Source organism: Eurosta solidaginis, chromosome 3 (assembly GCF_040869045.1).
Source record: "Eurosta solidaginis isolate ZX-2024a chromosome 3, ASM4086904v1, whole genome shotgun sequence".
Classification (NCBI taxonomy): domain Eukaryota; kingdom Metazoa; phylum Arthropoda; class Insecta; order Diptera; family Tephritidae; genus Eurosta; species Eurosta solidaginis.
The window spans coordinates 84,216,957-84,243,982 of record NC_090321.1 but is presented as its reverse complement, the minus strand read 5'-3'; the positions used below and the strand labels follow the sequence as shown (position 1 = coordinate 84,243,982).

The window sequence follows — 27,026 nt, the reverse complement described above, 5'->3', positions numbered from 1 at the left end:
ACAAACTAGAGTCGCCCCTGGTCCACCTTTATAACGATATCTCGAAAAGGCGTCCACCTATAGAACTAAGGCCAACTCCCTTTTAAAATATTCATTAACAACTTTCATTTGATACCCATATCGTACAAACAAATTCTAGAGTCACCCCTGGTCCACCTTTATGGCGATATCTCGAAAAGGCGTCAACCCATAAAACTAAGGCCCACTCCCTTTTAAAATGCTCATTAACACCTTTCGTTTGATACCCATATTGTACAAACGCATTCTAGAGTCACCCCTGGTCCACCTTTATGGCGATATCTCGAAAAGGCGTCCACCTATAGAACTAAGGCCCACCCCCTTTTAAAATACTCATTAACACCTTTCATTTGATAGCCATATCGTACAAACAAATTCTAGAGTCAGCCCTGGTCCCCCTTTATGGCGATATCCCTAAATGGCGTCCAACTATAGAACTATGGCCCACTCCCTCTTAAAATACTCTTTAATACCTTCCATTTGATAAACATGTCATACAAACACATTCCAGGGTTACCCTAGATTCATTTTCCTACGTGGTGATTTCCCTTATTTTGTCTCCATAGCTCTCAGCTGAGTATGTAATGTTCGGTTACACCCGAAATTAGCCTTCCTTACTTTTTACTCAATATGTTTCCCCATCACTCCTCACCTTTAATGATTGAAATATAACACTAAAACTATATATTTCACAAAAAATACTATTTATGTGTCAAACTATTTCTAACGGTTCTGATCTGGACACTTTTGCCGGATGGTGCACAGACAATAATTTATTTTTAAATCCACACAAATGCTGTGTTTTGTCTTATTCGAAAAAGACAACTGCCACATACTTTATCTACAAACTAAATGCTAAATCTCTTAATCGGTGTCAAGAGAGTAAAGACTTGGGTGTAATTTTTGACTCCAAACTCTCTTTTTCTAGTCACATTGACTTCGTTGTTTCAAAATTTGTTGCAATGGTTGTGTTCAGTAGACGTAACACCAGTGATTTTAAGGACCCTATGACGTTGAAGGCACTTTATATATCCTTGGTCAGAAGTGGTCTTGAATATTGCTCAATAATATAGAATCCTTTCTATGAATCTAACTCCTATAAAATTGAGAAAGTTCAAAAGTTTTTTACAAAAATTGCTTTGCGTATTCTTCACTGGCCAGACGGCCTCCCATCATATACCAGCAGGCACAACTTGCTTGGTCTTCAGGCTTTGCTTGACAGAAGAACTTTTATCTCACTCATGCTTACCTATAATGTAATAAACTTTAGCACGAGTTGCTCTGATTTATCTAATTTGTTCATTCAATAGATTCCACTGCGCGATTTTCGGCATAATAGATTATTTATCGAAATAACTCATAAAACGAATTATACTATGAATGAACCCATAACTAGGACTATACATCTAGCAAATCGATACAGTAGTTTTATTAATTTTAATAACAGCTTATATAAGGATTTTTTCTATTTTTAACTAGTCTGTAAGAAAGCATGTAGTTATCGACATGTAAGAATTGAAGTAGGTTATGATCAGCGCAAATCATTTATCAAACACCAAAGGCATGTCTCAATTGGGTGAATCCAATTTCAAGGGGTTGTGTTGCGCAACCTTCTCAAGGGGTTGCCAGCGCAATATATAGCTTCTCCAACTCAATTTTCAACCTCACCTACCCGTGGCGAATCCTGTTTCATTGACAGCCGAGGCTCTGGCGACCCAAACTTCCTCATGGAACTAGGGGATGGGGAGGGCGGGATGGCCTAGGAGGTTTAATGTGGTCATATAAATCGTGCCCGAGATGGTCGGGCTAGTACCTTAATAGTGCTTTGTTACCGGAACGTACCGGATCTATATCTGGCAAAGGACCATCAACTAGAGTCCGACCGAATGTTCGTCTTCGGCTTCGGTTTGCCGATTAATCGGCTGTATTTTTATGTTCGTCTAACTAATCACCTTCGGCCAAAAAAACGGCCGAAGTTTTGGCCGAAGCCGAACATTACGGCCTAATTTTATTTTGAAAATGAAAAGCAATCGAAACATGAAAATAAACACCATTTTGGGCTACCGCGAATTACTTTGAGGATAGCGAAAGAACACACCTTTGACTACATTTTCGTGAGATCAGCTGACTGTCAGTGCACATCAAAGCACATTTTTTACAATGTGTTGATTTAACCCTAGAAAGATAACGTTGTTTTTATACTCAGTTGAGCAGAGCTCACAGAGTATATTAAGTTTGATTGGATAACGGTTGGTTGTACATATATAAAGGAATCGAGATAGATATAGACTTCCATATATCAAAATAATCAGGATCGAAAAAAAATTTAATTGAGCCATGTCCGTCCGTCCGTCCGTCCGTCCGTCCGTCCGTCCGTCCGTTAACACGATAACTTGAGTAAATTTTGAGGTATCTTGATGAAATTTGGTATGTATGTTCCTGAGCACTCATCTCAGATCGCTATTTAAAATGAACGATATCGGACTATAACCACGCCCACTTTTTCGATATCGAGAATTTCGAAAAAAACGAAAAAGTGCGATAATTCATTACAAAAGACCGATAAAGCGACGAAACTTGGTAGATGAGTTGAACTTATGACGCAAAATAGAAAATTAGTAAAATTTTGGACAATGGGCGTGGCACCGCCTACTTTTAAAAGAAGGTAATTTAAAACTTTTGCAAGCTGTAATTTGGCAGTCGTTGAAGATATCATGATGAAATTTGGCAGGAACGTTACTCTTATTACTATATGTACGCTTAAGAAAAATTAGCAAAATCGGAGAAGAACCACGCCCACTTTTAAAAAAAAATTTTTTTTAAAAGTAAAATTTTAACAAAAAATTTAATATCTTTACAGTATATAAGTAAATTATGTCAAGATTCAACTCCAGTAATGATATGGTGAAACAAAATACAAAAATAAAAGAAAATTTAAAAATGGGCGTGGCTCCGCCCTTTTTCATTTAATTTGTCTAGGATACTTTTAACGCCATAATTCGAACAAAAATTAACCAATCCTTTTGAAATTTGGTAGGGGCATAGATTTTATGGCGTTAACTGTTTTCTGTGAAAATGGGCGAAATCGGTTGATGCCACGCCCAGTTTTTATACACAGTCGTCCGTCTGTCCTTCCGCATGGCCGTTAACACGATAACTTGAGCAAAAATCGATATATCTTTACTAAACTCAGTTCACATACTTATCTGAACTCACTTTATCTTGGTATGAAAAATGAACGAAATCCGACTATGACCACGCCCACTTTTTCCATATCGAAAATTACGAAAAATGAAAAAATGCCATAATTCTATACCAAATACGAAAAAAAGGATGAAATATGGTAAGGTAATTGGATTGTTTTATGGACGCGAAATATAACTTTAGAAAAAACTTTATAAAATTATTGTGACACTTACCATATTAAGTAGAAGAAAATGAAAAAGTTCTGCAGGGCGAAATAAAAAACCCTTAAAATCTTGGCAGGTATTACATATATAAATAAATTAGCGGTATCCAACAGATGATGTTCTGGGTCACCCTGGTCCACATTTTGGTCGATATCTGGAAAACGCCTTCACATATACAACTACCACCACTCCCTTTTAAAACTCTCATTAATACCTTTAATTTGATACCCATATCGTACAAACTCATTCTAGAGTCACCCCTGGTCCACCTTTATGGCGATATTTCGAAAAGGCGAACACCTATAGAACGAAGGCCCACTCCCTTTTAAAAATACTCATTAACACCTTTCATTTGATACCCATATCGTACAAACAAAGTCTAGAGTCACCCCTGGTCCAGAAACGCCCACTCCCTCTTAAAATACTCATTAACTCCTTTCGTTTGATACCCATATTGTACAAACGAATTCTAGGGTCACCCCTGGTCCACCTTTATGGCGATATCTCGAAACGGCGTCCACCTATGGAACTAAGGATTACTCCCTTTTAAAATACTCATTAACACCTTTCGTTTGATACCCATATCGTACAAACGCATTCTAGAGTCACACCTGGTCCATCTTTATGGCGATATCTCGAAAAGGCGTCCACCTATAGAACTAGGGCCCACTCCCTCTTAAAATACTCATTAACTCCTTTCGTTTGATACCCATATTGCACAAACGAATTCTAGAGTCACCCCTGGTCCACCTTTATGGCGATATCTCGAAAAGGGGTCCACCTATAGAACTAAGCCCCACGCCCTTTTAAAATAATCATTAACACCTTTCATTTGATACCCATATCGTACAAACAAATTCTAAAGTCACCCCTGGTCCACCTTTATGGCGATATCTCGAAAAGGCGAACACCTATAAAACGAAGGCCCACTCCCTTTTAAAAATACTCATTAACACCTTTCATTTGATACCCATATCGTACAAACAAAGTCTAGAGTCACCCCTGGTCCACCTTTATTGCGATACCTCGAAAATGCGTCCACCTATAGAACTAAGGCCCACTCCCTCTTAAAATACTCATTAACTCCTTTCGTTTGATACCCATATTGCACAAACGAATTCTAGAGTCACCCCTGGCCCACCTTTATGGCGATATCTCGAAACGGCGTCCACCTATAGAACTAAGGCCCACTCCCTTTTAAAATACTCATTAACACCTTTCGTTTGATGCACATATTGTGCAAACAAATTCTAGGGTCACCCCTGGTCCACCTTTACGGCGATATCTCGAAAAGGCGTCCATCTATAGTACTTAGGTCCACGCCCTTTTAAAATACTCATTAATACCTTTCATTTGATACCCATATCGTACAAACGCATTCTAGAGTCAACCCTGATCCACCTTTATGGCTATATCCCTAAATGGCGTCCACATATAGAACTATGGCCCACTCCCTCATAAAATACTCTTTAATGCCTTTCATTTGATACACATGTCATACAAACACATTCCAGGGTTTCCCTCGGTTCATTTTCATGGTTATTTTCCCTTATGTTGTCACCATAGCGATATCTCGAAACGGCGTCCACCTATGGAACTAAGGATTACTCCCTTTTAAAATGCTCATTAACACCTTTCATTTGATACCCATATCGTACAAACGTATTCTAGAGTCACCCCTGGTCCATCTTTACTGCGATATCTCGAAAAGGCGTCCATCTATAGTACTTAGGTCCACGCCCTTTTAAAATACTCATTAATACCTTTCATTTGATACCCATATCGTACAAACGCATTCTAGAGTCAACCCTGATCCACCTTTATGGCTATATCCCTAAATGGCGTCCACATATAGAACTATGGCCCACTCCCTCATAAAATACTCTTTAATGCCTTTCATTTGATACACATGTCATACAAACACATTCCAGGGTTTCCCTCGGTTCATTTTCCTACATGGTTATTTTCCCTTATGTTGTCACCATAGCTCTCAACTGAGTATGTAATGTTCGGTTACACCCGAACTTAACCTTCCTTACTTGTTTTACCCTAGAAAGATAACGTACGTCTGAGAGACGTGTTCAAATTTAAGGACCCTAAAGACATAAAAAAAACTTAGATTTCTTTTGATTTTTTTTTATCATTTATTTGATATATATTCACTTATTCACTTGTTTTAAATATTTTTAAAGAAAAATATTGTTTTTTTTAAGATATTAAAAATTAAGTTTGACTTGATCTTAGAAAAATCAGTCTTTTTCGAAGAACCTCAGTTTATAGCAAAAAAATTAAAATAAAATAAATTTTTTTGTACTTCAATTAAATGAATTAACTGTTTTAAAATATACTTAAAAAAATATTAGCCAAAATTACCATTTTAGGCAAAAAATACATATACAATTTGTAGTCACGTAAAAGATAATGATACGTCTCTTAGACGTATTTTTAAAAAACAATCGTATATATTTCAGCCAACACAAAAGTTAATACTGAAAAACAACCCCCACTGACAAGCTGGTAAGGGTAGCTGAGAAAACTGAGAATGAGAATGTTTTCTCTTTACGATTGTGGGAGACTGAGAGCAAAATTAAAACAACGTACGTCTCACAGACGTACGTTATCTCTCTAGGGTTAAGTACATTTATATTTTCAATTGTCCTGCAGTTACTAAATGGCTCAGATTTGGGAATATTTCAAACGTGAGGAAGCAAGTGCATTATACAATGAATGTGGTAAGAAATTTTCGACAAAAAAAGCAAACGACGAAAAATATAAAAAATCACTTAGAGAAAATTCACCGGCATAAATGGAAAGAGTTCCAGGAATGTGTTGAAAAGAAGAAGGAAAACTCGAAAGCAAAACACGATACTAGCAGCCCGGAAAAAGGTGTAAAACAGTTGACGCTGCCGATAATGTGTAATTAAATTAAATACTGGCCAGATGAGCACCCGTGTGCACACAAAATTGATAAGATGATTATGGATTTAATTATTGTTGACATGCTTCCATACAATCTAGTAGAAGGAGCGGCCTTCAAGAGAATACATTTTGGAAATCCAATTACACCCTCCCGTTACAAAGTTAAAAGTTAGGAATATTTCCGAACCACACTAACGCCAGTAACATGTGAAAAAGTTTACAACATTTTACAGAATTCGGTTGGATTAGTTTTTTTTATCTGGACGTATTCAACGAAAAGTTGCTCTCTTTTTAGTTTAAACGCCCATTTTATAGAAGGTCCTAAGCGTATCAAGGTAGTAGTTGGTGCCAAAGTGCTTTCTCATAACCACACAACATATGCCATTGCACAAACGTTAAGAGAGGTTGTAGAATAATTCAATATTCTTAATAAAGTACATCTGGCAATTTCGGACAAAAAGGTGAGCAAGCAAGTAGATATTTAAAACAAATCCAAGAAAAGGTTGGAGATCCTAACCATATGCTAAGGCAAGATATAGCTACAAGATGGAATAGCACATATCTTATGCTGGAAAGAATTTCGGAACAAAAATCAGCATTAGCACTTTACGACGTTAATAAAAAGGGAATAGATCTACCTTCTACAAACGAATGGGAAACTATAGATAGATTGATTCCCGTTTTGTTTCCATTTTATCAAGCCACTTTGGATATTTGTAATGACTCCACATGTGTTTCCATGGTAATCCCTCTTGTAGCTAATTTACGGAGCTTGTTGGAATTTCCAGTGAAACAACATGGCGCAATGAAACCCGTCGTGGGGTTTCCGTCGCAGATACCAGAACATCTAGGAAAGTGGCACCGTCCATGGCAGGAGCTGCATTGGGTGGATGTCGCAAACATATATATTCTGTGCTGGCAAACGGTGCAAAGGGAGGTAGGGACTAAGAGCCTGTTTTCCTGACCTACAAAATTGCTGCCGGAAAAGAGAGGGGGGGGGGTGGAGAAGACGGGGGCAGGGGATGATGCTCGGCATTGCTCCCGACTCTACTACGGAGGTTGTAGTGAGTGGGGGCAGCCGTATGAGTTGGTGGCGCCGTGGGGCGAGCAGCAGCGGATACTTGTTGTGGCTTGCTGAGCAGCGGGGCTTCTGGAAGGTAGTGGGGGGCGCTAAGGCGTAGACTATGGGACGTCCTAGAGCGTGAACAGCAAGGAGCCACAAAATATTTATAGAAGTTACGTGGACGTCGGGTTTTGGGATCAAGCCCAGAACAACCTGTCCGATGCAACCATCCCTTACACGAGACACACTGAACAGAGTATGATCGTCCTAAAAAGATTATTTTCCGGCAGATGCAGCAAAACCATTTCTCAGGACCGGTGTTAGGAGACGGACCCGGATTGGGTTCGATACCTTCCCGGAGCAAGAGAATATGGAGCAGTCCCGCTGCAAGGAGTTGCTGGGAGGATGACAATTTGTGGGAGGGACGCAACAAATTAAATGGGGTGACAATGAAGTGGCAGTCCTTGGTCTGGAAAAATCCCGAAATGAAGCAACAAACTTATTAAAATCACATTTGCTGCAATCATTGCAAATGCGATTTGCAAATACTATGCGTGAAGATCTTATGATCGCTACATTTTTAGATCCACGGTTTAAAGTGAAGTATTTTACTTCAAAACATACAGACGATTGCAAAGAATATTTGAAGAAATTGACTGGTAAATTTTGTATAAGTGTAGAAAATATTTCAAACATTGTACCAAATCAAAAATCATCACGAAATGTAAATAATCTTTGGAGGCTCCATGATAACTCTGTTTCTTTACAAAAATCGAATACACCGCAATCATCGGGTTACGAAATGGAAACTAAAGAATATTGTAACGAATATTAGCAGCACTAAGGGATACTATCATCTCCAAGCCTATGCTAAGCAGTGACTTGTATGCACATCAATAATTCAATCATTATGTCTACACATATGTATGTACACCCAGCGGGGAAGCAACGCACAACCACATGCATAAATCTGAGATACTCCCGAAAGTATGCAATGGTTGTGCAAGTGTCGCTCACACATAAAAACGCATGGGGTTTGAGAGAAGCTATAAAATCATGCATCTGTAGTAACAGCTGAGTAATTTTGTAGCTGATAACTAACTAGTAAGTTCTGGAAATAGAAAAGCCTAGAAATATGCAACGAGGAAATCAGACAGTATAAAAGGCAGCAACAGTAGAGGCACGACAATCAGTTTGATTTAAGACGCTATCTGGCGAGAAATAGTAGTGTTATTGTGAAGAACTTTAATAAAGACCATTTTGCATTATTGCATAGTGGAGTTATTTATTCAACAGTTTAGTGATTCGAACGTTAGCAGAAGGTTGCAAATAAGCGGAATTCAGTAAATTCGTTACAATATCTTAGAGGGATTTTGCTTCCTAGAAATGCTAATATTTTTCAATACTGGAATATTAGTTCCCATAAATTACTTAAAACGGTTGCTGCAAAATATCATTCTACTCCGCCTACCAGCGTAGCAAGTGAGCAATTGTTTAGTGTCGCCGGCCAACTGTACAGTGATCGCAGAACAAACTTACTTGGCGAAAACGCAGACAAATTGTTATTTTTAAATCATAATATCCGGTTGTTTAATTTTCATTATTAGTTGCACACTTTATATCACAAATTTTTGATACATACATAAATATATGCAAGTTATATAGCATAAAGGTTTTAAATGTACAGCTGTGCGTAGAAGCTATTTTCTTTCTGTAAAACAAACTTATATGTAAGTATGCAAAAACGAATTTATGATCATTTTTACAACAATTATTTTTGGAAAATGTGAATGGTTTTTGATGTTTTTTGTTTCCTTAAAAAAAAAAAAAATAAAAATTAATAAGAAGTTATGAAAAGTCTTTTGTATTTAAAAAATATGGAGTTATTCGGCCTCGGTAATCGGTCGATTAGTAAATCAAAGCCGAGTGTTCGGTTCGGTTTCGGCTCAGAAACCTGCGTTTGGTCGGCCTCTACCATCAACATCGGTAACACTCCCCAAAGCCTTCGGAGAGTGTTGTTGTTGTTGTTGTTGTTGTAGCAGCAATGCTCGCCCCACCTAATAGCCGCGAACGATCATAAATTGTCATCAATATCCTCTAACGGGAGTCCAAGGAAACTTGCCTTTTCAACAGGGGTGGACCATAAGGAAAGGGGTGTTAGAGGCGTTGGTTCCACATTACAATTAAAGAGATGGTTGGTGTCATCTGGGGACACATTGCAAGCGGGGCATACATTTTGTATGTCGGGGTTGATTCTGGATAGGTAAGAGTTTAACCTGTTAGAGTATCCAGAACGAAGTTGAGCAAGAGTGACACGCGTTTCCCTGGGGAGTATGCGTTCCTCTTCCGCGAGTTTTGGATAATTTTCTTTAAGCACTGGATTCACCGGGCGATTCCCGGCATAAAGGTCCGACGCCTGTTTATGGAGTTCACCAAGGACCTGCTTGTGTTTTTTTACTTCATACGGCTGGATTCTCAGGTGCCGTATTTCCTCAAAATGCTTACGGAGATGACTCCTTAAGCCCCTAGGCGGTGCTGGTTCATCAATCAGATGTCTGTTGGGATGCCCAGGTTTCTGGGTATTCAACAGGAACTGTTTGGTCAGCATCTCATTTCTCTCCCTGATGGGGAGTATTCTCGCCTCATTATGCAGATGGTGTTCTGGGGACATAAGAAGACAGCCCGTGGTGATTCTGAGAGCAGTATTTTGGCAGGCCTGTAGTTTCTTCCAGTGGGTAATTTTTAGGCTTGGCGACCATATGGGTGACGCGTAGCACGTAATCGGCTGGCTAATTGCTTTGTATGTAGTCATGAGTGTTTCTTTATCTTTTCCCCAGGTGTTGCCAGCGAGGGATTTGAGGATTTTGTTACGGCTCTGAATTCTCGGAACAATTGCGGCTGCGTGCTCACCAAAATGTAGATCCTGATCAAACGTCACACCCAAGATTTTGGGGTGTAGGACAGTCGGTAGCGTAGTGCCATCGACGTGGATGTTCAAAATGGTCGACATTTGGGACGTCCATGTTGTAAATAAGGTCGCGGAAGATTTAGTCGGTGATAATGCCAGGTTTCGCGAGGCGAAAAAACTGGAGAGATCATGGAGGTAGCCGCTTATTTTATTGCATAGCGCATCGATCTTTGGGCCTTGGCTTGTGGCCATTATTGTGCAGTCATCGGCGTAGGAAACGATTGTGACTCCTTCCGGGGGTGAAGGTAGCTTAGATATGTAGAAATTAAACAAAAGTGGGGATAGGACACCACCCTGTGGCACCCCTTGTTTAATTCTCCTTGGTTTTGATGTTTCGTTATAATTTGCGGTCCAACTTTTAAGACATGGGGGAAGGGTAGACCCTTCCAGGTCTTGCAGTAACGAGCCATGGTTGACCGTATCAAACGCTTTTGATAGCTCTAGCGCTACGAGTACTGTTCTATGGTGGGGGTATTGATTTAAACCGCAATTTATCTGGGTGCTAATGGCATATAGCGCGGTGGTAGTGCTATGGAGTTTTCTGAAGCCATGCTGATGAGGGGCTAGCTGCAAATTTGTTGGAAATAAGGGAGCAAAATGGCTTCAAGCGTCTTTGCCACTGGCGATAGGAGAGATATCGGACGATACGACTCACCTATGTTAGCTGGTTTCCCAGGCTTTAGTAGCGGGACCACCTTGGCCATTTTCCATTTCTCGGGTATGACAAAGGTGGAAAGAGACAGGTTGAAGACATGCGCTAAATATTTGAAACCCTCTTTCCCTAGACTTTTAATCATCGGCATGGCTATGCCGTCTGGGCCCACTGCATTGGATGGTTTAGCACGACCAATGGCGTCCTCAACCTCTTTAGTGGTGATGGTGATTGGTAACGTGCTGAATTTGTGTTTATGTGCGTGTCTATTGGCTCTCCGTCTATCTTTGTCGACCGTAGGATGCATTATATATTGTCGGCAGAAAGCGCTCGCGCATTTTTTCGCATCCGACAGCACTTTGTCGCCAAAGGCGATGGAAACTTTGTCTTTGTGCTTAGTCGGATTCGATAGGGACTTTACGGTGGACCAAAGTTTACCCACACCGGTAGAGAGGTTACAACCTCTTAGGTGCTCCTCCCATTTCGCCCGCTTGTGTTCATCCACAATCAATCTGATGCGTTGGTTATATCCCTTATTTGGGGGTCGCCTGGATCAAGCTGTCTTATAAGGTCACGTTCTCTCGCTAAGTTTGCGGCCTCGCCGGGAAGTGGGGCCGGATTTCGGGAATTCTCCCGGCGGGAATGAAACGTGCCAAGGCGGATTCAATGACCTTACGGAAGGCACGCTCCCCTTGGCGAACATCAGTCGGGATTGGGAGGGCAGCAAAGCGGTTGTCTGTAAAGGATTTATATTCTTCCCACTTTCCTTTTTTGAAGTTTACGAAAGTGCGTTTTTCAGTGACGATGAAGTCGGCGGTACGCTCGAGCGAAATAAGTATGGGCAGGTGGTCGGATGCCAATGTTACCATCGGCTGCCAGTTGACGCAGTTTACGAGTCCTGCGCTCACGATAGATATATCCGGAGAACTGTGACAGCTACCTATCATACGTGTGGGGGCATCTCCGTTTATTGTGCGGAACGTCGTTTCTTCTACTTGTTCCGCCAACATCTCACCCCTACTGTCCGCCAGCAAGTTTGAATGCCATAGATCATGATGTGCATTGAAATCGTCTAAGATAATGCGATTGTTGCCAGTGAGTAAGGCCCTGATATTAGGGCGGTATCCACTGGGGCAACAGGTGGCAGGAGGAATTTAGATGTTGATGATTTCCAGGTTTGCATCGCCTGACCGGACAGATAGGCCTTGACGTTCTAAGACATTGTCCCTGCGGTCGATGCCAGGATCAAATATATAATATTGCACAGAGTGGTGTGTGATAAACGCGAGGCCGCCTCCATTTCCGCTCTCGCGGTCCTTCCTGTGGACATTATACCCAGAGCAGGTCTGCAGTTGCTGTGAGTTTAGTCTCTTGAATCGCAGCAATGCGGATGTTGTGCCGCTTCATGAAATCGACTATCTCCGTAATCTTCCCAGTTAGTCCATTATAGTTTAATTGCAGAATTCTGAAGTGCATAAGGGGAGACGCCGCCACTCTGGGGGTAAGTGACGGGTGACTACGCCTGGGTTGTGGAAGGCCAGGACGCAATTGCTGTTGTGGCCCTGGGACTGGGCGTCCTTGGGCAAGCATTGGGGTACCCGGATGATTTGGGTTTACGACCTGGCAACATGGCGCGATGAAACCCGTCGGGGGGTTGCCGTCGCGGAGACCAGAACATCTAGGAAAGTGGCACCACCCAAGGCAGGAGCTGCATTGGGCGGATGTCGCAAACCTATATATTCTGTGCTGGCAGACGGTGCAAACGGAGGTAGGGACTAAGAGTCTGTTTCCATGACCTGCACGATTGCTGCCGGAAAAGAGGGGGGAGAAGACGGGGGCAGGGGCTGATGCTCAGCATTGCTACCAACTCTACTACGAAGGTAGTAGTTATGATTGGTATCAGCTGTTTGAGTTGTTGGCGCCGTGGGGCGCGAGCAGCAGCGGGTTCTTGTTGTGGCTTGCTGAGCAGCGGGGCTGCTGGAAGGTAGTGGGGGGGGCATAAGCGTAGACTACGGGACGCCCTTGGGCGTGAACAGCAAGGAGCCACAAAAGATTTATAAAAGTTACGTGGACGTCGGGTTTTGGGATCAAGCCCAGAACAACCTGTACGATGCAACCATCCCTTGCACGAGACATACTGAACAGAGTATGACCGTCCTAGGTTAGGTTAGGTTGGAGTGGCTGCCTCCGCTGTCCGAGCGGAGACTCACGTAGGCCGTTGTGGCCCGCTGTGCTACCACGCGGGGCCCCTATTTCCTGTTACCCTACTTTCGAAGAAGAAGAAAGTTTAGACCCCAGTGAGGCTAAACCAGCTGCCTAATGGAACACAAGATGTCGTTTGGGTTTATAGATTCAAGCTCCGCAAGGCACCCAAAAAAGTGTCTGAGGAGGCATTGGTACCTGGTTTTTGACAGTGCGGGACAGTGGCACAGATAGTGCTCAACGCTTTCTATCTCCTCCTCGTCCCTACAGCTGCGGCAGAAGTCATTTGTCTGCAGGCCCATATAGGCACCGTGAGTGCCCATGAGACAGTGACCTGTAAGAAGGGCCACTAGTGGGCTTATAGAGATACGGTTTAACAATATCACCGATCGCGATCTCTTTTCATCCAGCTTAGGCCAGATTTGCTTGGATATACTACATGTAGGTTCCCTCGCCCACCTGGCGTTTGCCTGATCCGTGAAAAGAGATCGCAGGTGGTATTTGCAAGTGTTTAGAGGAGGGCTGGCCCAACCAGTGGAGGTTATTGTTTGCAAGTTGGTGCCTTCCCTAGCTAGCTCATCCGCGGCGCAGTTTCCTGTGATGGCACAGTGGCCAGGAACCCATATTATGCTTAGGTTGCAATCTTCAGCTAGGTTGTTGAGGGTTTCTCTGCACTTCAATGCCACTAGTGACGAGGTGTTACTGCATTGCAGGGATTTGATGGCAGCTTGGCTGTCAGAGAAAATTGAAATAGAATTGGTTACCTGCAGGTTAGCAAGATAGCTATGAGTACAGCCTGAAAAACACTGCAGTGATCGGGTAGGCGAAAGCTCTCGCTAAGATTGAGCTTCTCCGAGAATATTCCGCTGGCGACTCTGTTGTTTAGTTTAGAGCCATCTGTAAAAACGTAGATTTCGTGTGATCCCGGCTCCACGCCGTTTGCCCACTCGTTCCTCTCTGGGATTCTTGTGGAAAATTTGTTGTCCCAGCAAGGGGTCGATGTTGTATGGTCCAATTTCAAGAAGGTTTCGGGGACTTTCTTCACGGTCCAGGTGTGACCAAACCTGCAGTCCCTCCATGGTTCGATAGCGTTGAGCCTTGCCGCATTGCAGGAGGCACAGTATCTACCATAAAGATCAGTTGGGAGAAGGAATAATATGGTTTCAAGAGCTTTGGTGGGAGTGGAGGGAAGGGCACCGCTGGTGAGCATTACCGCTACCATACGGTGACGGCGTAGAAGAGTATGGGTCTCACCACTGCATATAGATCCAATGGACTATGCGTGGCTGGAGACCCCACCTTTTTCCGATTGCCGACTTACAAGCGTAGAGAGCCATTGTGGCTTTCCTGGATCGTTCCTCCACATTTAGCTTCCAGTCAAGCTTCCGGTCTAGAATAACTCCGAGATATTTAACCTCGGTAGATAATTTGATTTCCTTCCCGTTTAGGGACGGGAGGGTAAATTCCGAAATACTGCGTTTGCTGGTAAAAACCACCATCTCAGCTTTTTCACTGCTGATGCTGAGTCCGCCTTCCATAGACCAAATGTTTGTTAGATTAAGAGCATTTTGCAAGAGTTCGCCAAGCACCGGAAGGTGTTTGCCGGTAACTGTCAAGGCCATGTCGTCGGCATATGCAATGACTTGGCATCCGGTGGGATGTAGTATAGATAACAGAGCGTTCACCGTCAGATTCCATAGTAGAGGAGAAAGAACGCCCCCCTGGGGGGTTCCTCTGTTGGTATACCTTATTAACGATGAGCTGCCCAGATCAGAGGTAACGATTCTCTTGTTTAGAAGGAGCTCGACCAATTTCACAAGAGGCTCTTCCACCCCTAGTGAACGTAGAGATTTTGTGACCGCTGCTGGGAGAACGTTGTTGAAGGCTCCTTCTATGTCAAGAAAGATACCCAGCGTAAATTCTTTAAAGGCAAGATCCTTCTCTATCTTAGTAGTGATAGCATGTAGAGCTGTCTCTACGGATTTGCCCTTAGAGTAGGCGTGTTGGTTGTTGGAGTTTATTGCCTTATTTGCCGATCGTCTAATGTAGGCGTCCAGCAATCGTTCTAGAACTTTTAGGAGGAAGGAGGTCAGACTTATTGGTCTGAAATCATTTGGACTGTTGCCCGATATCCTGCCTCCTTTCGGTATGAAGACTACCTTTGCCTTGGTCCATTCCGTGGGGATATAGACCAGGTTGAGGCAAGCCTTGTAGATTTTAGCTAGCAGCGGGCTTATAATCTCGCTTGCAGCTTGCAATTCAGCGGGAATTATTCCATCCGTTCCCGGAGATTTGAAGGGTTTAAAGGACTTGATTGCCCAGATAACTCCTTTTTCGCTTACAATGTGGTCCAGGGGTTGAAATGGCCCTGGGTTAGATTGCGTGTTTAAGATGTATGGTTGAGATCTGCAGCCTGGAAAGTGAGTGCTGATCAGGGTTTCCAGAATTTCCGTACTAGAAGTGGCCCATTCTCCGCTCGTTGTGCGAATGCAGTTTGGAGGTATGGGGTTTTTGGAGAGGACCTTTCGTAGGCGATTGGCCTCTGAGACTTCTTCGATGTCGTTGGTGAAGTTCTTCCAGGAGTCCCTTTTGGCCTTCTGGATTAACTTCTCAAAAGAATGGGACCAGATTCCCGTGCGCTTAGCCTCGTTAAAGAGTTAGTTTTCTGCTGTTTTTCCTCTGCTCGAAGATTTCTTGGTTCCACCAATAGGGTTTCTTTTTACCCCTCACCTTAATCTCCGGGCAGGCTACTGTGAAGGCAGCGTTACAAGATTTGGTGATAAGATCTACTGCTTCTTCTATTTTTGACTCGGCCTACCGTGAGAAGCGTTCTTTAGGAGAGTAGAGGATAGGACTTTTTATAAAGGTTCCAGTCCGTACGTCTCCTATTCCTGTAAGCCACCCTAGGCGGTGTACGCAAGAGCAGAGTGAAAATGATATACATATGATAAGAGTAGGAGTTTTCGTTGGAAACTCTCCAATTTTTGACAAGGTCAGAGAATGCCCCAGAAACTAGAGTAACATCTAGAACCTCCTTCCTGTTTGAGGTGATGAAAGTTGGTTTGTCTCCAGAGTTGCATATACTTAGATTGTTACTTATAATAGAATCAAAAAGAGACTCACCCCTACTGTTAATATCGCTAGAGCCCCAGGCAGTGTGATGTGCCTTGGCATCGGCCCCAATTATTATCGGGAACCCTTTACTGTGGGCCTCCCGTACCGCTTTGCAGAGCCGGTCCTGCACAGAAGTTGGGCGATCGTGCGAGAGATATGCGGACATCAGCCAGATTGTTTGACCCTGTAGCTCGAGGCTAATACAGGTAAAGTCCTCGTCGCTAAAAAGAGATAGTAAAATAAATACTAGAATTCTCTTTACTAGAATACAAGATCTGATTCTACCTGTCACGGGCGGTGTCTCCAGCCGGTAGTCCTTAGAAAAGAGTCCACAGACCTTGCTGCCAACGACCCAAGGCTCCTGGACTAGAACGACATCCTCATACGTTGTGCTGAGGCGTAAGATTAGGGCAGCCGAGGCTGCGTTAGAGTGTATCGCTCTCGGCATCCGGAGTGCTGCGTGCCAGTTCGATATCGGCCCCATGTCCACTCAAGGTGTTGCATGGGTCCGTGATATTCGTTGTGGCGGTTGCGGGTTCGCTCGAGGCGGTATCCCCAATCACCAGATCCTCCGGCGCGGTGGCGGTCCCTTCCCCAGTGCCATGGGCAGCAGATCCACTCGGGGTGTTTCTGTCTGACCCCTCGCCCCGAGGTACAGGCTCACCCTCGTCTGGTGTTTCCTCCTTCGCACCATCCCGTCCAATTTTCAACGTGATGGAGTAGAAGCCGTAGCTTAATACTCCACCACATTCGTCAAGCCAAGGGAGAGAAGCCTCGTTTATGATGAAGCCAACATAACGCTGCTTCGCCCTTGTCTCGCCGACCCGGACTATCCTCCAATCGCTCGAAGGTAGCCCCTGATTCGACTCCGCGATGGTATCCAGAATCCCGCCAGGATCCGCAATGCCGTCTGGGACCAAGGCCCAGGCTCTCGGTCTGTTCGGAATTTCTTCCACACCGACCGCATCAAACCTGGCCCCAGACCACAGCTGTCCTATTGAAGCTATGGCGAGTTTGTAGAGCTTGCACGAGCGTTCATCGGCACAGGAAACAAGCTTGACCCTACCCTGGTACCAGCCGGCATCACGGATAGTGGGAGCCGGCCCCGGATACTTGGTCATGATGTCCTTAAAGATCTTGAGAAGGCCATTAAGGACATCCTTCCAGTTATCCGGGGTCATGTTCCCATCCGGGTGACCGCGATTCAAAACCGCCAGCGTAAAGTTGGCCTTAGCCACCTCGCTGAAGGTCTTGGTCAGGGCAGGGGAGTAGAGGTCGAAGGCCGGTGCCTTTTGGGATCGCTCGAGGCATTTTCCATAGACCTTTGTCTCTTAAGGGCCGGCATCTTCGGGTCAGAAGGCAGTTTGGTGGCAGAAGAGGAAGAGGGGATGGGGTTGTTGTTGCTGCTCTTCATGGCAGCAATAATCTTGCTGGCCTAGGCCAGAGAACTTTTTTGCTCTGCCGTCAACTTGCCGCTGGGAGAGTTGCCAAGTTTCTCAACGATTTTGACGACATTGCGAATGTTCCGCAGGTTGCGGACCGAAATCGGGGTTCGCTTATTTACCTTGGAACCCTCAAGGGGTTCAGCCGGCTTGCGAGGTAGCTTTGCAGCGGTGGAGGTAGTACTTTTGTCCGTGGAGGATTTAGTGCTGTTACCAGCCACCTGCTGACAAGAGGTGCCCGGTACGGGCGTGGGACGGGCCTCCTGTGCTTGCTCAGTCGGACGTTGCTTTCCCTCTTTGGGGCTAGCTTTGCCGGCTGCTGCGGTATTGGACTTGCCCTCAAGGGGCTTAGTTCTTCCGCTAGCTTGCACAGGTGGCCGAAGATTTGATTGTTGCCGTGAAGGCCTGGTCGGCGCCGTCTGTGCGGTTCCCGACGAATTGTGGACTTTTTTAATGCCTAGTCCAAGGGCGGCATCTTTACCCGTGCAGGGATCCGAGGCCAGGTTTTTGTTATTCATTTATATCTGGTTCGTCAGCTGCCTACTAAGGTGAGACCGTTTGGCAGCCCGAAAGTTAAGGGATAGAGAAAACAATGCGGTCGACTGCGGTAGAGCCCCATACCGCAGCAAGTCGCCGTTACTCCCGAAGGTGGACCGGTATCCGGGAGGCTCCGTAAGAATATAGTCGGGTGCCCCTAACTGCAAACCATCCAATGGGCACGGAATCGCATAACACCCTGGATTAGGGGTGGACCAACTTTTCAACTGGGCGTGGTCCAGTTCCCACCTTGAGGCCACGTTTAAAAAGCATTTCCATATGCCTGAGCTATTAAGGAGCTGGGGCACAAATGGAAATGATTCCTAAACTTAGCTAGCACTCCCCTGAAAGGGGAAACTGTTGTGCATATTACCAGCCGGCACCCTCTGGGAGGGTTCAGCCCAAGGATTTGCGCCAGCCACAAACAGCAAAAACATTTCTCAGGACCGGGGTCAGGAGACGGACCCGGATTGGATTCGATGCCTTCCCGGAGTAAGAGAGTATGGAACAGTCCTGCTGCAAGGAGCTGCTGGGAGGATCAAAATTTGTGGGAGGGACGAAAAAAATTAAATGGGGTCACACTGAAATGACAGTCCTTGGTCGGGAAAAATCCCGAGTCGCTCCGGTACATAGAACCGACTGCCTTGGGAAGCGCCGGAGAGTGTCTTCATCGTTAATACAAGAACATCAACAACAAAGCATGTACTTTTAGACTGAATGAATTAAATAAATAAATAAAATGCGCGCACAAAGAAATGACTATTAATTCAGATTGATATTAGCTGTTTTTTTAAACGGTTTAATTTAGCTTGACTTGACAGGCAGGCACACGGCCGTTGTGAACGAATTTTTTAATTGAAATTTAAGTAACTTCCCTATAATATACAAGCTTGAAGCTTGGAATATAGTTCAAAACCCGATGACAATGCAATAATAAGAATAAGAATAAGAGATATTCGCAAAAATCGTATTTGTGGTCCGATTTGGCTCATATTTGGAACACATAATACATATAGGAATAGAAAGCGACCTATGATGCCCGATTTGGCTCATATTTGGAACAAATATTGCATACAGTCCGGTAGAAGTGACATCAAAATATTTTGGAGTTGGAGGAGAGACAATCATACGTAGCGCAGAGTCGAGTAAAGTCTTTGGAAGGATTATGTATTGAGGACTTAGGTTGTAACAAATTGTCAGGAAAGAGTCCTTGTAATAATGAGTCACTAAATGAACTAAATAGAATGATAAATAATAGGCAATTAAATAAAGAATAAAGCGAGCTATGAAAAAAATCGCCGCTAGGTGGCGCAAGGATCGAGATATTCACAAAAATCGTATTTGTGGTCCGATTTGGCTCATATTTGGAACACATAATACATACGTGAATAGAAAGCGACCTATGATGCCCGATTTGGCTCATATTTGGAACAAATATTGCATACAGTCCGGTAGAAGTGACATCAAGATATTTTGGAGTTGGAGGAGGGACAAGCATACGTAGCGCAGAGTCGAGTAAAGTCTTTGGAAGGATTATGTATTGAGGACTTAGGTTGTAACAAATTGTCAGGAAAGAGTCCTTGTAATAATGAGTCACTAAATGAACTAAATAGAATGATAAATAATAGGCAATTAAATAAAGAATAAAAACTTGAAAATAAAATAATTAAAAAAAATGTTTAAGTTTAACGGTTTTATTGAAAACAATACTTAAAAGAAGTAAAAATAATACGAAAAGCCATATATGTAATACTCCTATATTGCTAATAGAAAATGCTCGCAATGTGTTTTGAATTCGAAATCAAAACAAGACAGCCTATAAAATTTTTGTGATTGTAGCGGCATAAGTGTGACAAGAAAAAATTTAAATTTAGGTACATTCGATTATTGAACACAAAAACAAAAACGTTTAAACAACAATATATCGGCACTCTGATGTTTGGGAATGTACCTAGCCTTTTGTAGAAATAGAGGAGTATTACATATATGCGAAAAGCTAAAAAATAATTAGGTAGGTCCTAGGTACTAGTCATCATACTCCTTATCAATCTAGGGCGTTGATCAGACAATTTAATAAAAGCGTTGGACGTATCATATTTCTATTGATAGTAAAACCAACTGAACCTTAATCATGTTATGATATGTGAAGACTAGTACCTAGGACCTACCTAATTATTTTCTATATCTTAGTATTATTACTACTTAATGTAAGTATTGTTTTCAATAAAACCGTTTAACTTAAAAATTTTTTTAATTATTTTATTTCACATCTATATACCTTTACGCTTAAACTTTATATGGACTACTAAGCGACAAATTTTAAATACACCTACGAAATTGCTACGCATAAGATTAGCATTACTAAATTTCAATACGCATTATACTCAGATGTAACTGAAGTATGTGTCTATGTTTCACTCTCTGCACTAATTCTATGTATTCTATGCGTGTCCACTATTTATCACCACTGATTCAGCTATATGTTATACACAGAAATACAACATAGGTTTGTGTCTCCGCTTTCCGGTACACCCTGTGCTGTAGCTAGTTGTTTAACCACTGCCGCTAAATGGGTCTCCTAAGCATTATCTAAGCGAAGATAGGCGTTTTTTTCACGCGCAAACGAAACGTATACGCGTGTAAAAAAAAACACGGCTATTATTGACTTAGCACATTCTTTTTAACAGCTGAAGACTTAGCACATTTATACATCATTGCCCACAGCACGTAAAAATGAAAAATAAAAATATTTTTTTTTTTTGTGATCGATGTATTTTGAATTCAGTTTTAAAACTGCATTAAAATAGAATTTTTTATTTATTTATTTTTTTATTAAAATAGAATTTTTCAAAAAAAGTGACTTAGCACATTTTCACATTAAGCTAACGTTATGGTAATTCGTTAAATATTTTTGTTTGAAAACAAAAGCACCTAAGAGAATTCAGCTTAAATTTTGCAACTAGTTCCGCAGAGTTTATTCAACATATGAATTGTGGATCCAATAAAATGTTTTTTTCATTGTGCGTCAAACGGATGGAGTTAGTAAAAAGTTGTTAAGGAACAGAAATTGAGCTTTTATTTTTCAACAAAGAAGGTATCTGAATTTTGGGACCAACTGTATATTCATGTGAAGCTTTTCAAATGCGATTTTAATGATAATATTCATAGCTACGGCAGAAAATAATGAACTCTGAAAAATTATTGGTTAAACTTACATAAATATGTATGAACATTAGACTGACCCAAACAAAAAAATGTTTTCGTGAGTATTCAATGACTTGAAAAATGTCCGAAATAATCAAAATAAAGGCGTGAGAGATTTTGGATTTATAATAGACGGAGGGTTATTATCGTTGAATTTCCACTTTATCATCGGTTTGGTATTTTCGAGACCTCGAATTCTGTTTGGTTTCTTATCGGCTTGTTTTCGACGACTTACAGATGTTTCATCGATTATATTGATTCATAACAAACCGATGAATCGTCTTTAAAAATCGAAACTGGTTGGACTTTCTTGGAAATCTATAGCAAAAATATAACACTCCGAAACAAATTGGCAACACTCCGAAAACAGTTGGATAACTGTTCGACAGTAAGTCGATAATTTTGTGATGAAACGGCGATAAATTATCGATATTTATATCTGACGAAAATTCGTTAATGACCACGCTGACTTTTTTAAAAAAAGTTGCTTCAAAGTTTGGTGATATACATATTTATGACACATAATAACATAACCATTACAAATATAAAAGTGCAAAGTACGAAAACAAATTTAAATGGTCCTAGTCCGCTCCCTTTATTTAAGCTCGTCACATAACTTTCAAACAACATTTAACGAGATGTGGTAAGAGCATTGTTTCTATAACAGTAACTGTCGATAAAGCGATGACTTCTTAAAAATAAATCAATAGCAAATTGGTAATTCTCCGATACAAATCGATAACGTTTTGTGAAGATATCGATACATTTTTGATAAATAATCGAGAAATTTCCAATAAAAAATCAATAGTTTTTCGATACCAAACCGATAGCTCGTCGATAAAGAATCGATAGCTCATCGATAACCTGCGATCGATAAATTTTTATAAAAATTTATAAGGCAGGACATATGTATACACGCATGTCTGTTAAGGCTGGTTGGCAAGAATTTAAATGTAAGTTTATTATTGAGAAATTTTTTGGAAAATTTGATTTTTGATGCAGAAATAGTTTGAAAGTCCCTAAATTCATTAAGTTGAAGTCGCTTCGAAGGCTAGCCGATATTTTTACATGTAAATGCACATGAAACTTGTCTTGTCAAAGCGGCTTGGTACGGCAAATAGCGCAAAAATGGTAGCGATTACTCGCCTAAAACATCATATCTCCGAAACTCACGCGAGTGCCGCAACAAGAGAAGTGCAGAATGTTTAAAAAATATATTTTTTTACCATGTTGATAAGCTACTGTAAACATTGGGCGGTTTTTTTAAAGCTTCAAAATTTTTTCTGCTCGCTTAAAAAAAAAATTCAATTGGAAAACAAATACAAATTAGGCAAGTTGTTTAATTTGTCTTTTTTCTCATCAATCACAAGACGAACAGACAACCTGGTTCCCTATCTGCGCTTCGAGGGCGATCTTAAGGCCACAATAGAGGTGGAAGGTTGGTTCCAAAGTAGTGGAATGAGTAGGGTCTGCGGTATACTGTGCTGATCCGGAAATAAACAGATCCTACAGGCTGCTGGATTACTGTAGCGTTTTCCAAGCGGAAATAGCAGCCGTAACCAAATCAGTAGAAACCCTGGATGAGAATAGCTTAAGCTGCAACCGTGTTAACTTTTATATTGACAGTCAAGCAGCAATTAAGGCAATAATCTCGCATAGCACAGCATCTAAATGCGTGTTAGAGTGTAAGCAGTCCCTGGAGAGAATCGGGACAGGGAGAAGCATACATCTATATTGAGTCCCAGGGCATATGGGAATAGATAGCGGATAAACTAGCTAAAAAGGGAGCATCCCTTGAAGTTTGCTCCGTAGACGTCCCAATTAGACTGGGCGAGATTAAGCGAAGGCGAGAGGTGCACATGATCCACCAAGCAGGGAATGCATGGGGTGCAAGCGCGGGCCTGTAAAGTGCCGAAGATTATGTGTAGGTGTTACAACCTTAGACTAACAAAGTTGCTTCTATCATTAAAAAGAGAGGACTGTAAATTCATGACGGGTATTCTGACGAGACACTGCCTTCTGGCGTCACATGCCTTTAAATTAGGCTTGGTCAGTGTTAGCAGATGTAGGAAGTGCGGGCTGGAGGAGGAAACGATCGAGCACGTTCTGTGCTCGTGCCCTGCGATAGCCAGGCTAAGATTCCAGCTATTAGGAGTGATACAGCTGTCAGATCTAGAAGCAGCAAGTGGCTTAAGTCCTAGGAAGCTTCTAGTATTTGCCAAGAGGACGGAGTTATTTGATAACATAGCCTTTTTCAGTTTGGTCGTCATTCGGTCTATGTGTGGCCCTTATGCACCGGCCAGTTCAACCTAACCTAACCTCTCTTTTTTCCAATTGACATTTTTCTCCAAGCGAGCAGAAAAAGTTTTGAAGCTTTAACAAACAGTTTTCATTTATAAGGGCCGTCACTTGAAACTTTGGCAACAACAAAGCAACCAATTCATGCCAAATTTTTTCTCAAGGAAGGATACGGTTCTCTTATCTTCAAAACGGATTTTCATGTATTCACATTTCACTTACTTAACTGGATCCATAACGAACAGCTCGTCATGATTACAAATAGTATACATACGTAATCTTACTCCTTGTATCGAATTCGATCTTTTTAGTAAGTCTAATGTTCGTAAATCCAAAAGCGACGACCAAAGTAGTGTTTTTGATGATGATCGCGATTACAAAGCTCTAAAATACCGGTTTTAATAACACTAGTATTTCAAATTTGTGTTTTTGTTTTAACTTTTTGTTTTGCTTTGGTATTTTCTTGGCAAATATTGCGCTTAAATAGGTGTTTAATAAGTCAGGTATTTAGTTGCACAAAATATTTGCTATGGTACACAACTAGGCGATGCTAAGAAATCGATTTTGCGTTTATATAAATATTTCAAATTGGCTATCGAAATAAGTAGAAGATATTTTAACAAAACCTGTACGCAAAACGTTAAAATTTTTTTATTAAAAAAAAAGTGTTAAGATGAAATCGTTTATTTCTTTGGTAAGCATATCGCATTGGAATAACGGTGTAGAAATATAAATGTATTTCAGTGCAACTTGTTCTTCGGCTGCGAATATTGATGAAATATTATTTTTTTTGTTTTGCTAAAAGATCATCGCTGTATCTTTCGTTTGCACATGTGCCGACGTTAAGCACATACTGCCACATCATGAAGCTACCCCAGAACCAGGACCACCAAATCCGTATGTCTTTAGTTACCAAGCTGGCCGCGCACCGGGTCATGTCGATCGTCAACACACCGAAGTTTCGGATGGCTCGGGCGTTGTACGTGGTGCCTTCTCCTACGTTGATCCCAAGAACCAGCTCCGCACTGTACAATATGTAGCTGATAAATACGGGTTTCATCCACAACTTAGCCACGAACAGGAAGATACCGCTGCTGTAAAGAATGCTAAACAAAAGCATTTTGCATTGTATAATCGTATTGCGCAAGAGCATGCTGCTGAGGGAGGTCATGCTGGACAACACGTAAGTATGCAGCACGTTTAAATTTTTCAATTAAAAAATTCGTGTCAAGTTAATTATGCAGTTTGTTTTAATATGATAGGAATTAATTAAATGCATTTTTTGTTTTTAATTTTACTATACTTAGGGAGTTTACGCCACTGGTCCGCGAAATACTGAAGCTGTTGCCTACGCAACACATAAACATCTTAGCGAATATGAGCGTATTGCTGCTGAACATGCGCGCATGCGCGCTGAACTTCAGGCACAGCATTTGAACTACCCTCAGGATGATGGCCAATACCATGGTGAAGAACAATATCAGCATTATTAAAGTAATCAATTATCCGCTTCTATAAATTCTCTGCAGTTTTGCTAATCCTGTTTTTTTGTAATACATAAATTGCAGTAGGAAAACATGATAAAAGTTAAAAATGTTTTTGAGTTCTTAATTGAAATTACTCGATTTATTCGTGAAAATAAATGATTGGTCGGCTTATTTAGAAGATATGACCGTGTCGAAAAAAACCCAACATAATATAACGTACAAAATTAAGCTAAATATATGCTTCCAATGTTTCTACTGCTTTGATTATGCTACTATTTCGGAAATTTTCTCGAAAAAGTTCACTTATTGCTTGAAGGAAATTTAAATATCGCAAGCCTTAGAGTTTACTAAACAGGAAATACGTGGAAAGTATGGAAGATCCTATGCGTGTCATCCGACTTGAAACCTACAAACTTACTATTCTCAATAAAAAGAGGTGACTGTTAGCTCATGATGGGTGTTATTACTAAACACTGCCTTCTGGTGTCAAATGCTTTCAAGTTATGCGTCGTCAGTGATTGCAAAACTAGTGCCGATTGTAGGAGGAAATTATTGAGCACGATCTCTGTTCGTTTCTTGACTGCAGTTATTAAGAACGACACAGCTATCAAATCCATAAGACTAGAAAGTTTTTAGTGTTTGCCAAGAGGACGGTGTTGTTTTATAACATACATAGGTCCTGGACATATTCAGAAAGCCCTTGTCGGTCAGCTCAACCGTACCTAAACCTAAGAAGTAGCAATTGGTCGAACTTTCGGCCCCATGACAAATGGAATACGCTTATGCATATTCAACACAATGCTTTAGCACAAAGTTGTTTAATACTTTTAAAAGTATTTTTTTTTAAAATCGTATTTCAGTACTTTTAACCGAACTGGTTTAAATATTCTTTATTAACAAGTAGATTAATTGGTCGACAAAGTTTTCTTAATGACGTTTATTTCATTATATTTTTTCATATAGAACAGTTTCAACAGGTGTGTATCATAAAACTAAAACTTGAAAGCTGAAGAAAAGGTATTGTAGCTAATATTTGTGAATGAATGTTAATAGTAACGGAAGTTCTCTTTCTGCGATATGTAGGTACAATGAAAATACTTACAGCTAGACCTTAATGCTTATATGGTATTAACAGCGGAGACTTTTAATATACAAAAGAAAAATAAATAAAATTAACAATGAGAGCTACGTATGTTTATATTAGCTAACTGTACATACTCTTAATAGTAAGAGGGTATGTAACTCATGTGGTACTAGTTATAATAATTCATATTCAGAAGTGTAGTTAGAGAATGTTATTTTGGTTTGAAGCGATCAAATGTAATTATGTTCTATTGTTCATACTAAAGGCGGTTTATTAAGACAACCTAAGGAAATGCTGACAAGTTTACCTATAACTAAAAAGATGAGAGGCCCATCATTGTAACTTGGAGTAGTACTTAGCCATCAACAATTAATCAGGCTATCAACAAATAATCAACTTAAAACAGCCAAAATATCACTTTTCTCTTAACTAGACTTAAGTTTTTTTAGTGTAAAATATGTGTTTGCCGTATAAATTAAGAAATGTTTGTCAATAGAAACGTGGATTTGTATATGAGAAACATGCATCACCAAGAAACAGGTAAACTGATATATTCAATATAAAATATCATAATTATTAGCTGCTCATGATCGGAGGTGTTATGAAATTGTGCGGATTAATAATGCGT

General features: G+C 41.3%; 1 protein-coding gene across 1 annotated transcript; it reads left to right on the top strand.

Moving 5' to 3' along the window:
• The first annotated feature begins 24,331 nt into the window (after positions 1 to 24,331).
• Positions 24,332 to 25,492, top strand: Cpr57A (Cuticular protein 57A). Its single transcript, XM_067772588.1, has 3 exons — positions 24,332 to 24,521; positions 24,633 to 25,010; positions 25,135 to 25,492. The coding sequence occupies exons 1-3, from the start codon at positions 24,501 to 24,503 to the stop codon at positions 25,318 to 25,320; spliced, it is 585 nt and encodes a 194-aa protein (XP_067628689.1). The 5' UTR covers positions 24,332 to 24,500; the 3' UTR covers positions 25,321 to 25,492.
• The last annotated feature ends 1,534 nt before the right edge of the window (positions 25,493 to 27,026 follow it).